General features: G+C 39.5%; 1 protein-coding gene across 1 annotated transcript in view; it reads right to left on the bottom strand.

Moving 5' to 3' along the window:
- The window catches only part of IRX6 (iroquois homeobox 6), a gene marked incomplete at its 5' end in the record, with an annotated part of 94,765 nt that extends 81,836 nt beyond the window's left edge, over positions 1 to 12,929 (bottom strand). The window contains 3 exons of the mRNA XM_082271008.1: positions 11,539 to 11,648; positions 11,959 to 12,213; positions 12,885 to 12,929. Coding sequence (XP_082127134.1) covers positions 11,539 to 11,648; positions 11,959 to 12,213; positions 12,885 to 12,929 — 410 coding nt within the window. The remainder of the gene's footprint in view (positions 1 to 11,538; positions 11,649 to 11,958; positions 12,214 to 12,884) is intronic.
- Between the last annotated feature and the right edge of the window lie 3,379 nt (positions 12,930 to 16,308).

The following is a 16,308-nucleotide window of genomic DNA, read 5'->3' as shown; positions in this document are numbered from 1 at the left end:
TCCATTGGCTGCCATAGAAGACGTGAAGACAGCCCCTTCCCCGCCCAGAGCGGCATCCTCCCGCGGCCAAGGAGCGAAGATGCAGTGAAAGGAGCTTCCAGCAGATGGAGCTTTGGGTGGCCTTTGCCAAAGATGACCTCATCCCCTAGGCAATGAATGGCGCTGGTCTTGGCACAGGTAGGTTTTTCCTGTTGTGGGTGAATCCCGACATATTCAACTACTTTGTCAGTTATAAACATCTTTGTCTAAAATTATTAATGATTAATATTCCAGTTCAGATATTTTCAGCAGCCTTGCTTTAGTGCCCTCTGATACCCCTGCTGTGGTTTGGGCAGCATCTCCTGCTGTGTTTGCTGGTGCTAGTATAAATAATATTTTGCCTGTATATTTCTGTAAGACACCATATTTTCCTGTAAATTACAGTGGTATTCCGAAGTTAGCTTAAAATAAGCCATGCCGTGTTTCATGGCTCATGGGTAGTGTTGAGCGAACACGGACTGTATTATTCGTGTTCGTACCGAATAATTGGATTTTTGTTACCCGAACACGGACCCGAAAACTTTACTGTATGTTCGGGTTTAAAATCCGTGTTCGGTCATTTTATTTCCGGGTTTATATGTAATGGCACGCTTTTAATGGCGGGCTTTCAACAGCCAATCAACAAGCGTTTAACTGGTGTGCCTTAAGCCATCCCAGCATGCCTACTAATGTATTAGTAGCTGTGATTGGCCATCTGAAGCATGTGACCATGTCTTTATAAGTTCGAGAGCCCCAGCGCGCTGCTTCGTTCTGCTGTAGTTTAGGGAGAGAGCACACATCATACGTGCTGGCTGCTGATTAGGGACAGACAGTCAAAAATTATATTGTGTCCGAAAAGAATTCAGGGTCAGGTCGGAGTGCAGGCAGGGCGAGTTATTAGGGCATTTTAGGGCGAGGCTGGAGAATAGGCAGGGTCAGTGTTCTACATCGATTTTGCTGTGTGGGGGGTTTGCAGTGCCAGTGACCAATCTTATCGATCATTTTAGGGCGAGGCTGGAGAATAGGCAGGGTCAGTGTTCTACATTGATTTTGCTGTGTGTGTGGGGTGGTGCAGTGAACACAATCTTTTTGCCCGCTGAGGAGGAGGGAGAAAAAAATCTTTTTTATCAGTCAGTTGTGTGCAGCGTTTTTCCTTCAGTGCTGCTGACTGTGATAATACACTGCTGTGTTCACATGTGCTATTATTGAGTGATTTTAAAATGTATACACTTTTTTCTATTCCACTATTCAATATACACCCTTTTGGGTTAAAAAAATTAAATTGTGGCATAGTCTGTACTAATCTATTTAAAAATTACAAACTTAAAGGGGAATTTTCTTTTTTTTTTCCCTTCATAGCCTGCAGCAGAGCGGACTGATATAAGACACTGCTGTCTTCACATGTGCTAGTGATTTTAAAATTGATACAATTTTTTCTATTCCACTATTCAATATACACCCTTTTGGGTTAAAATAATTAAATTGTGGCATAGTCTGTACTAATCTATTTAAAAATTGCAAACTTAAAGGGGAATTTTCTTTTTTTTTCCCCTTCATAGCCTGCAGCAGAGCTGACTGATATAAGTCACTGCTGTGTTCACATGTGCTATTGAAAAATCACCAATTTTATATCATATTTTCTATTCCGCTATTCAATCTACACCCTTTAGGGTAAAAAGAATTAAATTGCGGGATAGTCTGTATCGGTACGTGTGAGATACACCTTTCCAATTTTTGGGGCGCATCTCATACCGCCGAGGATTGCAGGGTGCTTCAGTTTGCCTCCTGCCTGTTCTGAACTCCTCCTACTCCTCATCCTGCCTTTGGGGTACAAAAAATAGTAATCGGGGCCTAGTCTGGGTCTGTACGTGTGAGATAGATACACCTTTTGATATCATATTTTCTATTCCGCTATTCAATCTACACCCTTGGGGTAAAAACAATTAAATTGTGGGATAGTCTGTATCGGTACGTGTGAGATACACCTTTCCAATTTTTGGGGCGCATCTCATACCGCAGAGGATTGCAGGGTGCTTCAGTTTGCCTCCTGCCTTTTCCGAACTCCTCCTACTCCTCATCCTGCCTTTGGGGTACAAAAAATAGTAATCGGGGCCTAGTCTGGGTCTGTACGTGTGAGATACATACACCTTTTGATATCATATTTTCTATTCCGCTATTCAATCTACACCCTTGGGGTAAAAACAATTAAATTGCGGGATAGTCTGTATCGGTACGTGTGAGATACACCTTTCCAATTTTTGGGGCGCATCTCATACCGCCGAGGATTGCAGGCTGCTTCAGTTTGCCTCCTGCCTGTTCCGAACTCCTCCTACTCCTCATCCTGCCTTTGGGGTACAAAAAATAGTAATCGGGGCCTAGTCTGGGTCTGTACGTGTGAGATACATACACCTTTTGATATCATACTTTCTATTCCGCTATTCAATCTACACCCTTGGGGTAAAAACAATTAAATTGCGGGATAGTCTGTATCGGTACGTGTGAGATACACCTTTCCAATTTTTGGGGCGCATCTCATACCGCCGAGGATTGCAGGGTGCTTCAGTTTGCCTCCTGCCTATTCAGAAATCCTCCTACTCCTCATTCTGCATTTGGGGTACAAAAAATAGTAATCGGGGCCTAGTCTGGGTCTGTACGTGTTAGATACATACACCTTTTGTTATCATATTTTCTATTCCGCTGTTCAATCTACACCCTTGGGGTAAGAACAATTAAATTGCAGGATAGTCTGAATCGGTACGTGTGAGATACACCTTTCCAATTTTTGGGGCGCATCTCATACCGCAGAGGATTGCAGGCTGCTTCAGTTTGCCTCCTGCCTGTTCCGAACTCCTCCTACTCCTCATCCTGCCTTTGGGGTACAAAAAATAGTAATCGGGGCCTAGTCTGGGTCTGTACGTGTGAGATACATACACCTTTTGATATCATATTTTCTATTCCGCTATTCAATCTACACCCTTGGGGTAAAAACAATTAAATTGCGGGATAGTCTGTATCGGTATGTGTGAGATACACCTTTCCAATTTTTGGGGCGCATCTCATACCGCCGAGGATTGCAGGGTGCTTCAGTTTGCCTCCTGCCTGTTTCGAACTCCTCCTACTCCTCATCCTGCCTTTGGGGTACAAAAAATAGTAATCGGGGCCTAGTCTGGGTCTGTACGTGTTAGATACATACACCTTTTGTTATCATATTTTCTATTCCGCTATTCAATCTACACCCTTGGGGTAAAAACAATTAAATTGCAGGATAGTCTGTATCGGTACGTGTGAGATACACCTTTCCAATTTTTGGGGCGCCTCTCATACCGCCGAGGATTGCAGGGTGCTTCAGTTTGCCTCCTGCCTGTTTCGAACTCCTCCTACTCCTCATCCTGCCTTTGGGGTACAAAAAATAGTAATCGGGGCCTAGTCTGGGTCTGTACGTGTGAGATAGATACACCTTTTGATATCATATTTTCTATTCCGCTATTCAATCTACACCCTTGGGGTAAAAACAATTAAATTGCGGGATAGTCTGTATCGGTACGTGTGAGATACACCTTCCAAAATTTTTGGGGCACATCTTCCACCGCTGAGGATTGCAGGGTGCTTCAGTTTGCCTCCTGTTCGGACCTCCTCCTACTCCTCATCCTCATCCTGCCTTTAGGGTACAAAAAATTGTAATCGGGGCCTAGTCTGTGTTTGTACATGTGAGATACACCGTTTTGAATTTTTTTTTCTATTCCGCTATTCAATATACACCCTTTTGGAGTGTAAAAAATTAAATTACGGCATAGTCTGTATCGGTACATGTGAGATACACCTTTTTAAATTTGTTTGGCGCATCTCCTTCCACCGCCGAGGATTGCAGGGCGCTTCAGTTTGCCTCCTGTTCCGAACTCCTCCTACTCCTCATCCTCATCCTGCCTTTAGGATACATAAAATTGTAATCGGGGCCTAGTCTGTGTTTGTACGTGTGAGATACACCGTTTTATCAAATTTTTCCTATTCCACTATTCAATATACACCCTTTTGGAGTGTAAAAAATTAAATTACGGCATAATCTGTATCGGTACGTGTGAGATACACCTTTTAAATTTGTTTGGCGCATCTCCTTCCACCGCCAAGGATTGCAGGGCGCTTCAGTTTGCCTCCTGTTCTGAACTCCTCCTACTCCTCTTCCTCATCCTCCCTTTAGGGTACAAAAAATTGTAATCGGGGCCTAGTCTGTGTTTGTACGTGTGAGATACACCGTTTTATATCCTTTTTTCTATTCCGCTATTCAATATACACCCTTTTGGGGTGAAAAAAATTAAATTTGTGTCATACTTTGCATATTTGACTGTGAGATACACCCGTTGTATTTGTATACTGTTTTTCTAATCCGCTATTTAACCACTTTACCTCTGGCCACTGTGCCTCTACTGCGGCACAGTGGCTCGTTATCGTCCAGCGACGTAGACCTACGTCGCTGGATTCCTCCCCCTGTAGACTGCGCTCGCGCGCCGCCGGAGGCACTCTCCCGCTGTTTTCATTCACAGCGGGAGTCGGGCCAGGGGAGGAGCGGCGGCGATGGAACGTCTTAGCAGGAGGCAGGATTTCACCAACATGGTGGAGCAGTATGTATGCACACGCCTACATGTAGTGAATGACGGGTCTGCCCCCTTCAACTTTTGGGTCTCCAAATTGGGCACATGGCCTGAGATTGCCCTTTACGCCTTGGAGGTGCTGGCGTGCCCTGCAGCCAGTGTATTATCTGAACGGTATTTAGCACGGCTGGGGGCGTTATCACAGACAAGCGCAGCCGCCTGTCCAGAGACAATGTGGACAAGCTCACGTTCATTAAAATGAACCAGGCATGGATCCCACAGGACTTTTCCGTACCTTGTGCAGAATAGAGATGGATACCGACCTTACCCAGCCATTGTTCAATTTTTGATCTTTCTCACTCTTTTGGGGTGTACCCTCATTTAAAATGACTGAAAAAAAGTAGTGTTGGCTACCTCGTCCTCCTCCACCGCCACTTACACCTACACCGCCACATCCACCGCCACCTCAACCTCCCTCCTACTCCATACGGGCCTCGTCCTTCACAGATGAAGAAAATTGTTTTATTTTTCATTTTTTTTGTTGTTTTAAGTTATTTCTCTATCCACATTTGTTTGCAGAGCACTTGCCATGCTCTTAACTACATTTTGCTGCCATTTGCAGCACTCTAGCCCTTTCCATTGGTGTTTTAGAGCCATTTTAGTGCCTGAAAGTGCGGGTCCCTATTGACTTCAATGGGGTTCGGTGTCCGGGTAAAGTTCGGAAAAAGTCCGGGACACGGACCCGGACTTATTTTTCAAGTTCGGCCGAACCCGCCAAACACGGACATCCAGGTGTCCGCTCAACTCTAATCAAGAGTACCTCTATAGGGTTACGGCAGGAAGGCACCACCCACACCCAAAGCCCAATGTTTCCACACCTGTTTGACAGGTGCATATAATATCAATTTTTTTACAGAAAGGTCAATTCTTCCTTTTATCAAGAGGGTTACAGTGTGAAGGTACCACCAACACCCAAAGCCCATTTCTTTCTGCACCTGTTACTTCTATTCAAAATCTGCCGAAGAGACACCAGAATTTATCCAAAAAATCTCTAATCTTGTTCCGAGTGCACTAAATTGTGGCCTCATCATACAGACTGGCTCCCCAAGCTGTTGTTTACAAAATAAAGAAATTTTGCAGGGAAAATCAATTTAAATGTATTTTTCTTTATATATGTCAGTTTTGCTGCAGCAGGTTCTATACAGGATACAGATGCATCACTTTACAGGCAGCCTAAGGGGACAATCCAGGAACTGGGATTTAAAATAATTTAAAATTTTTATTGTTTCACTTTAACCTTCTTAGCGGTATTCCCGAGTGTGGCTCAGGGTTAAATTTCAGAGCCAAAAGCGGTAACCCCTAGCCACACTCGGGGTACCGCCAGAAGCATTGCTGGATCCTGTAAAAGAGGTTTCTTACCTTGTCACCGGGATCCATCGATGTATCTCAACGGTATGCGGCGGCTGATCTTCCTCCCGATTGTCTCCGTGCCCCGCCTTCCGTCTCCTGCGACGTGACGTTCGCAGAGGGGTGGAACCGGCGGCAAATTCAAATGTAAAACACACCAAACACACTGATACCATTCAAAATAAAATAAATTCACATTACATTGCCCCCCAGTGCCCTATATATATATATATATATATATATATATATATATATATATATATATATATATATATATATATAAATATATATATATATATATATATATATATATATATATATATATTGTGACAGGAAGTCAGGTAAATCTGTGGATGTAGTCACAGACAGGAGATACATTTCCACCTGGTTTAGAAAATTCACCAATTACTATAGGGTGTCGGCTGCAGAGATAGCCAGCAGGAAGTTGAAAACCAGTCAACTGTTCAGAATGAGGAAATGAAGGCCTCTATAATTTGTCCAAAGGAAGTCTAAGGATTGCTGCCTCCTGACGCTGTGTGGGCATGGGGAGAGGAGGACAGTCAGATGTGTGCCCCCTGAAAGCTGTGTGAGCATGGGGAAGACCTCCTGAAGCGATGTGCGCTGAGGAGGGTAACAAGTGTGAAGACTACTCGAGGTGAGGTCTTGGATCGTTTCTATGTGAAAAGAAACCAATGGACATTTCCTGTGTGAAGGGGAAATTAATTAAGACTGAAGACTACTCAAGGTGAGGTCTTGGACTATTTCTATGTGGAAAGAAATAAATGCACTGTTTGCTATGTGAAGAGACAAGCAAAGGGACATGTTCAATGTGAAGAGGAAAAGGGACATGTTCAATGGACATTTGTTGTGTGAAGAAAAAACATGGACTATTGAGTGTCTGCTGTAGGATCAGCAAAGTTTGCCCAACAGTAGGTTGGAGACAGACTCCGTAGGTAGGTTCCTGTATGTGAGAAGGTAGCCGCCCACAGTGGCAAGGATTTATTTTATTTATGTTTATTTTGAATTATGCTGTTTTTGAAGCTTGCACTTGTGTGAAGAAAATTGCAAGAATAAAACCTTACACTGTTGTGTAAATAGTTGGTTTGGGCTGCTCATTCTCAAGAATTACATACAAAATAATGGTACCGCTTTCGGCACCTAAAATCCGAATGAATCATACCGCCAGGGAGGTTAAGCATCATTAAAATTACTGCTGCTTAAAGGATCTTTTTAAAAAAAATGTTTTGCAATGATACATGTCCCCCAGGACAGTGCCTGGGCCCTCACAGCCTTTTTATGGTCAATAACTTGCATATAAGCCTTCAAAGTGGGGACTTTTGATTTTTAAAATTCGAGTCCCATAGACTTTAAAAGGGTTTACTGTTCGGGTCCAAACTTATGCCAACTTTTTGAATTCTACTCAGTAGATATTAACTTTAAAATCCTAAAATACTACTAATGAACAACTGGATCTACAATGCAGCAAAAATAATATCATTTATAATTGACTAATTGACCAGCGGGACTCAGCACATTGTACATCAAAATTACTTCTTTGCACTCTGAACACTAACTGTAGGTGTACTTATTTCTACTTTCAAATTCACATAATATGCTATTGTAACCTATTATTAATATTCAATATAAAATAAATAAAAATTAACAAAAATTCCTGTCACTAATTAATAAAGCAAACTTATCTCATGCTATGCAAAATAACTGGATTGCTTTTAATTGAGTAGTTATAAGTCCTGAGAGGAGGATGGAAAAGCCCTTCAAAGTCCTATAAAAACTGAACTCACATAATATATGTACAATGTATAGGTTCAATAATTATTTCTTTGAAGTACATGTTTGATGATGAGACCTGCACATTGTTATTTTTTATTCCTCGTTGGAACTTTCTACTTTTAATTCCCCTCATCTTTCTCTTTAATTATTCCTGAATTGTTCCCCATGTTTTTAGCATTAGTCAAATATACTCTGTCCTCAAAGGTTTAGATCTCATTGTGAAGCATCATAACTGCTACATTTTAGTAACTTGGATATCTAAGATACTAACTATGAATTCTGTGTTTTTTGTTTCATTGTGATCTTACCTGATTTTCTTACAGCTGTAACATTTTGTTTTGGTAAATTCTTAATAAAGATCAATTGTTAAAACATAAATGGATATTTACACTATAAAAATAAGTACAGTCGACACTGAGCATATGACGCCTAAAACGTAGTTTGTTCTAGGGTACAGAGACCACAGTGGGTAATTTACTCTGCAGCTTGTCCATTCCGAAGGCATCTCTTTATAATGAATACAAGGCATTCAGTGATTGAAGGTGGTGTATAAGAACAGCACAACCCCCCCTCCTCCGGTCAAAGAACACCTTACATCCACTGAAAGGAATGCAAGATGTTTTTGGAATGAGCTGCTTATAAAGCCTGTGTAAGGATAAAATATGGAAAACTGTACACAGTCTGTCTACTTTAAAGAGATACAATTTACACACTTTATTTCTGCCCTTCACATGCAGGTATTTGTAAACTTTTTAAAGCAATTAGGGGAGACACTTTTCCCTAGAATAATAATAGAGATATGTTGGTGTGACCAGAACATGGATGTGCTTTTCAGGGGGTTGGCAGGACCAGCGTCACTGTGCTGCTTAGGAGTCCTGACAATGAAAGCAGAGTATGTAGACTATGGGGTTTATTTACTAAAGGCAAATCCAATTGCACTGGAAGTGCAGTCACTGTAGATCTGAGGGGGACATGCAAGGAAAATAAAAAAACAGCATTTTTGTTTGCACGTGATTGGATGATAGAAATCAGTAGAGCTTTCCCTTGTTTCAGATCTTCCCCTCAGATCTAGAGTGACTGCACTTCCAAGTGTACTTTCAAGTGCACTTGTAGTGGACAGTGGATTTGCCTTTAGTAAATCAACCCCTAAATGTTGTGAATATTAGGCATTTATTAAAGGAGACAATTAGCAACTCACATGAAATAAATTTAAAATATGCTTATCATGGTTCTCCATTGGATTCTGAGCTTAGGAGGACACCAAGGAAGCTGTCGAAGTGGATATACTGGATCTAGTCCTCGTGACACTCGTAATGGCTAAGAGAAGCAACAAGAGGGTGCCAGACTAAGTGCAAGATGGTGGAGAGGTGGACAAAACACACAACACTTGGCAACTCACTAGAGTGTGTAGGTAATCTAATGTATAACAGATGGTGGAATAGGTCATTGGTGCACCTGCAGCTGGAAGGGGGACATTCAGGATCCAGGGGTGGGACCACCACTGCGGAGGGGGAAAGTGATAGCTGGGGTAACCAGGCAGCCTCAGAGCAGGAAGCGGCACACTTGGATTGGTGGAGCACAGATGAAAACCAGAAGTGATGACATTGGAAGTGAGTGCCGTTTCAGTATTTCAATGGGTGGGGCTACTTGTCTATAGGCCACGCTTTCTCTGAAAGCCAAACATGTTTCTATTGTCTTGCCATTTCAGGTTCTCCAAAAATGTGATAGGTTGTCAGGTAAAAGAGGCATGACCTCAAAACGTAGCTTCACCCATTGACGTCCCGTGACTTCACTTTCAGTTTCCTCACTTCTGGTCCTCATCTGTGCTCCACCGATCCAAGTGTGGCGCTTCCTGCTTCCTGCTCAGATTCAGCCTGGTTGCCCCAGCTATCATACTCTCTCTGCAGCAGCGTTCCCACCCCTCGATTTTAGATGTCTCCCTCCCAGATGCAGATGCACCAATGGCCACTTCTACCACCTGTTATACATGATATTACCTACACACTCAAGTGAGTTGCTAATTGTTGTGTGCTTTGTCCACCTCTCCACCATACTGCACGTAACCTGGTGACCTCTTGTTTTTTCTCTCAGCCACTACAGTTGTCACCAGGACCACATCCACTTGGACAGCTCACTTGGTGCCCCCCCCCCCCCCAATTGAGATTCCCATTGTGAAAAATGATAAGCATTCTTTGATTTATTTCAAGTGTAATGGCAATTGTCTCCTATTAATAAATGTTTAATATCCACTACACTTAGTCTGTGCACTCTGCTCTTCTTTTCTGTTTGCCATCATAGAGATCTCTTCAGTCTCTCAGAGGTGCTGCATAAAGTGTGCTGGATTGGATTCATCAGTGGATTTCATAGCTAAAGGATTTTTCCTGAGGATTCATCTCACCATAACTGCCCCCCACCCCCAGCAATATATGTTGCTCTAGCTTAGTTTGGCAGTTATTTATGCTAAGAATCCTGCAAGGCAAAGGGTCCTGAATCCTGTTGGACATCCTATTGGATGTTAAGAACATGAGACAGAGTTCAGATCCACAAGGATGTTCTGTAAAATTCAGGACACTTAGCAAATACTGTATGCCTTCATGAAAGTTTATTAAATTAATGTTGCTTGATGCAGTACAAACAAAATGACGATACAATAAAAATGTACTTAAACTATCTCAAAGTATATCATACAGGGAAATTACAGAGGGACATACACTGAAATACAAGACAGTGACTGAAGAGAAAATCTTAACTCATATTGTATGTTTGTCCAAGTAGGTGGGTATCGAGGATGTCAGGGTTGGAGAGTGCCAAGTGAGTAATTCCAGAAAAGGGGAGAAGGTTATGAGATGTCCTTGATACACGAACATGAGGAAGTACATACATACGTACAGCAGAGTGAATAAAAATAAAGAGGATGTGTCTGTTATGGTAGTTGGAAATTTTAAGGAAATGTAATGTTAAAAACTTTGTAAGTTTAGAAGCTTGACTAATTAGTAGCTGGTGGACTAATTAACAAAGAGGAACTGAATTGGATATGTGAGAAGAGTGGTGGATGAGTCAAGCGCCTCATATAGCTTTTAACTTCACCAAGCAGTGGACTAGTGTTTCCTTCAGTCAGGAAAAGGCATTTCCAGGTGTGGAGTTTTCTTTTGAACACTCCATGAGATCTGAAATGTATGGGCACAATATATAAAGTGCAACATGCTTACAAGGTCTAAGCTAATCTCTTCTCACCTCTTGCAATTCACTATTTACCAGTGAGGCCAGCCATCCCCATGAAAGTCAAAGAGGCATTTCAAACAGTGCTTTACTGCCTTGAAACTAACTACATGTATGCTTTAAGCTAGCATCCTAAACTCCCTGTAGCTTCATGCATATGCATTTGCTACATTGACTCTTTTTTCCAGTACTATACATTACAGTCATCTTTACAGACAATATATACAGTATATCTTTTAACTGCTCTAATATTGTTTCTGCAAATCATACTGGACATATAGCCAAAGTTCTGAAATATTCTGAAGATCAGTGTAATATTCTTGTATTATTCTGCATTATCATTCTACAGATTATTAGAGCTTACTTATTTGGTAAGCCTACATGCATTTTTCTCTATGATATGATTGCTTTGGGATTCATCACAAAAAAGTGTTAGTTGAAAATGGTGTGGTTTGATGTCTGTTATACCATCACAGACAGAACATTAGTTATTCTTATTGATCAAAGAAAACCTTACCTATCATACTGGTACTGCCCCAAGGAATGATCATATGGAGAGTATACAGAGGGCTGAGATATCCCTGAATGCAAGGCGCTGCTAGAATCCTTCATTTCATACTGCGAGGTCTTCCATTTGGAGAAAAAAAAATGCAATTAAATTAACATACAATGGGACAGTACATAGGAAAATAATGTGCAGCACTGCACTTAAAATTTGGAAAAATTTTATTTTTCTCTCTGTCACTAAGTGATTAAACTCTGTAGATGTGCAATACAAGGACTAATTAAAAATGTGTAAATATAGGATTCCTAGTTCTAATACTTAAATGAAACATGTTTTTCAGTTTTGTACAGGTTTGGACTGCTTATGAAAACATTGAACATCAGCAGGAAGAACTGAAAAGAATAATTTGTCAGCAAATTCAATGCTACTCACCAAGGTTGAATAAAAGGCTGTGGGATCAGAGCTGCAAGGGAGGTAACTGGCATAGCCCAGGCTTGCTGTTGTTTGCGGAGGGTTATACATTCCAAAAGCTGCATTTAGATCAGTTCTTGTGCTAACCAGCAGCCTTTTCTCATAGGAAGGACAGCAGATGGCAGAGGTCTGGACAGAAGCAGCAGAGATCACAGGCAAAGATCCGGATGCAGAAGTATCGTAACAAATTGTGCTGGGATTTACAGAAACCAAGAACTGTGGACAGAAATGTAAGATACAAAATCCACTAAAGCTTGTGCAATAATTCTTTGTAAAGTAATAACCACAATACACAAATTATAATAAAACATACATTGTCCTATTAATGTAGTTTTGTACTGAAATGACGTGTACTCTTTACTCTATATTTTGCTGCTGCATATACATAATAAATAAAGGAGTTATTTTAATATTGTAATTAGAGTACTCTTATTATAATATATCACAGTAATAGATTTAATTAATACTAATTTATACTGCACTTATATTTATTTTATATTAATTTATTCTTCATTTTTATTTTCCAATGTTTGTAGATACTATGCACCTTAGAGGAAAAATATATGCAAAACAATGCTAATTTAAACTTTTTGTATACTTAAAATAGCTATAAAATGAATATGAGACTGGTTTACAAATTGTTGTATAAAAAATTACTAATTAGTCATAAAAATATCTTTATAGCAGAACAACAATAACCAGTACTAATGAAATATATATATATATATATATATATATATATATATATATATATATATTTATAAATACTCATACATGTGTGCACACACACACAATAAAAGTACAAAATAAAATGCCTGTTCATTAAGTAATCCTCCTCATGTCTGCGCTATTGGACTGATGAATGAAAGCAGAGTACTGCCACTTACCTGTGAGTTGCTGTTGTATGGATAGCTAAACTGTGAAAATGACATCTTCTCTTTGTTTTTTTGTTTTTTTTAACACAGACAATAGTTCACAAGCAGATCATCTGTAACAGAAGCTGAATCTGATGCACATCCCAGGTCTTTTTACATAATTATATATGATTGCATGTAAAAATGCAAGTGATTTCATGTAACAAGTACAACAGCATCTTCAGATTTTAGGTTAATGTTCCAAAGTGCTTACGCTCTCTGTAAATTAGGGATACATAGTTCAGCTGACAAGGTTAAAAAATATATCTTGCAAGGTAGGAAGACAGACTGTTGTGTTATTTGCTTGCCTAAAGTGTTTTTAACATTCATCCATGGAAAAGAAGAAAAATACGTCACGGTAATCCCAAAGCACAGTACAGGATAGGATCCCAGCCATGCATTTGATTTTTCTAGATAGGCTTCATATTTGTTCCACATATTTTTAACCCTCTCAGCACAGAGAGATTGTGCCAAATCCTTCTGCTGGTTTCCTAACAATATCATTCGTTAACTACTGTAAATTATTTTACATAGCAGTATATTTTCATGAATATAAACCTTTTTTGTCTGGCATGAATTTGAGACAAAAAAAATAATAAATGTTAATACTGTCAAATGTTTAATATCTTTTTGTGATGATCAACAAACATCACATACATATGAAAGCTAAATTGCTTGTCAGTATAGAATAAAAAAATTTCACAGACATTTTAAGATAAAATTATAAGGGTATATGCCTAAAATCGCATTTTGTGATTAACAAGTGTACAACACTTCTGAAACTTCTTTTATTTCTTTAGTGTGGAAGTGTGGAACTGCTGAAAGATGCATTTTGTGACAACCTTTTAAGTCAGTATTCGTTTTTATGTTATTCATACCGAAAGTGAGTGTTTAAAAAAGTTTGTTTCCTGTCAAAAATATTTAGATATTTGACCTGAAAGTGCAACACATCAATAATTGCTGGATAACTACAACTAAGAAAAGTTTAGTCATGTTTAATATATTCCTTATTTTAAACGGTGGTGTACTCCTTTTCTTTTGTAACTCATAACTCATAAATGCTGTTTTATTTATTTGGATACAATATTTATAAGTGTGTTTGATGTATGTATAATAAATTACTATATAATAAATGACTATATGGAATACTCTGATGGAATACCTGTAAAATAGTATGGATAATAATTGGTACACCTAGAATTGATGAAAACAACATTATCTCCTTAATTTGATGTGATAAATTAAATAAGAAATTACATTTTCATTAACATAGCTAAGCGGGAACAATTATAAAAATGAAAAGCAAAAATTAAAAACTACATTGCACTTAGGTGCATTACCTATGTGTTTCTACATTTCTATTGCATAAGATCTGATATTTGTCAATAAGAGTGAAATATAAAACACAAGTAGTTGTTACATAAAAATAATAAATGGGGGCACATTATCAGATTTCAGCAAAAAAATTAATAAAAAATTTGATGTTGCCCAAGCAGGACATATGGCACAGACCAGCTACCAGCTTAGAGACAAAAATTACTTACATGCAGCGTTAGGTGATTGCATCAGCTAAGAAATTAAAATGTATTTTAATACTTTACCTTTATAGACAGTTCAAGATTTACCAGTGGAATAATGTTCACACTAGACTGGGTTTACGAGGTTTTAAATCCCCGAAACCTCATTGTGTATTTGAAATACCAGTGTAAAGTATAATTACAGCTTTATGTAATGGGGTTATGAAGCTGAAAAGGGTAATGTGTACATTTGACTTTTCTGAGCACATATTTCCTATTTCTTTTCAATGGGTTTAATATTGTTTTTCTCATATTATCGACTTCTGAATACCATAATGGTATCCTCAAGGATTTATTTATTTAAAACCATTTTCCCCTTTTAGTTCCATAAAGAGTTGAAGGATTTTCAAAAATAAATATACATTAATTGAACATTCAAATATTATGTAATTAATAGCAGGGGCCACTGTGTAAACTTTTGGATTAGTCCCTGATAGCTGGGCACCCTAGTTTCCCACACTGGGTGCTGGACCTACCACACTCCTTTTTTACTACTCCAGTGTAAACTTACAATAATGAATAGTAGATGTGCTTGTGGTTGGTGGTGATATGTTTACTGATGTGTCCTGTGTATGTGGTCATGTGCCCTACTGTCGCATGAGTAATTTCCTGGGACATAGGGCATAGTTCTTGTGAAGTGCTGGCATATCTGGATTGTTGTAAATTCATAGTAGTAAAAGGTGGCATACAAACTGCTTCAGTCCATCCCACACAACTACTACATATAATTGTTTTTCTTAGAGAGAACATTCTTATCACAGTACATTGGCTGCTATTAAAAGAGCTTGCGGATTATGCTACATAATTATTTGCGTTACTTCGATCTACCTAAATATTTGCTGTTTTTCACAAGATTAAATGAACAAGGGCTACTGCAATCAAACTGCAGTCCTCTAATATCTGTCTTTATTTATAGTTTACATAGTTTACATAGTTTGAGGTTGAAAAAAGACATCAGTCCATCCAGTTCAAACTATGATGTGTGTGTGTGTTTGCTGTTAACCGTACATTGTATACCCCTTGATGTTGTGGTCTTTAAGGTGCTCATCTAATCGTTTTTTGAAACTATCAATGCTCCCTGCTGATACCACTGCTTGTGGAAGAGAATTCCACATCCTTACTGCTCTGACAGCAAAGAACCTCCTACGTATTTTAAGGTTGAACCGTTTTTCCTCTAGTTTTAGTGAGTGGCCACGTGTCTTATTATATTCCCTTTCCCTAAAAAGTTTTTCCTTATGCTAGGGACTAGGGTTGAGCAAACCCGGACTGTATTGTTTGTGTTCGTACCGGACTTTTGGGTATTCGGTACCCGGACCCGAACCTGGACATTTCACTGTATGTTCTGGTACTGTCCGTTGTTCGGTAACGTTATTTTAATAATTTGGCGCGGTTTTAATAGCGTGCTTTCAACAGCCAATCAGCAAGCGTTTAACTAGTGTGCCCTAGAAGCCATCACAGCCATGTCTAGTAATGGCATGGCTGTGATAGGCCAGTGCAGCATGTGACCCAGACTCTATATAAGCTGGAGTCACACAGCGCCGCGCATCACTCTGCTAATATTAATGTAGGGAGAGGTTCCTGACTGCTGCTGCTGAGGGACAGATAGGACTTTATTATAGGGCGAGGCTGGGGAGATTGCTTGTAGGGAAAGCATAGGAGGAACAATCTGCTTTATCATACAGCAATCTACATTGATTTGATTTTGTGGGGTGCAATGAATGATGTTTTTGCCAGGAGGGAGAGATAGCAGTTTACTGTAGGGCCAGGCTGGAGAAATTGCTTTTAGGGAAAGCATAGATAGAAACAATCTGCTTTAATCA

This window comes from Pelophylax lessonae, assembly GCF_965119305.1.
Source record: "Pelophylax lessonae genome assembly, chromosome: 10".
Classification (NCBI taxonomy): domain Eukaryota; kingdom Metazoa; phylum Chordata; class Amphibia; order Anura; family Ranidae; genus Pelophylax; species Pelophylax lessonae.
Note: the sequence above shows the minus strand (reverse complement) of the source record. Positions and strands in the feature narration are given on the sequence as shown.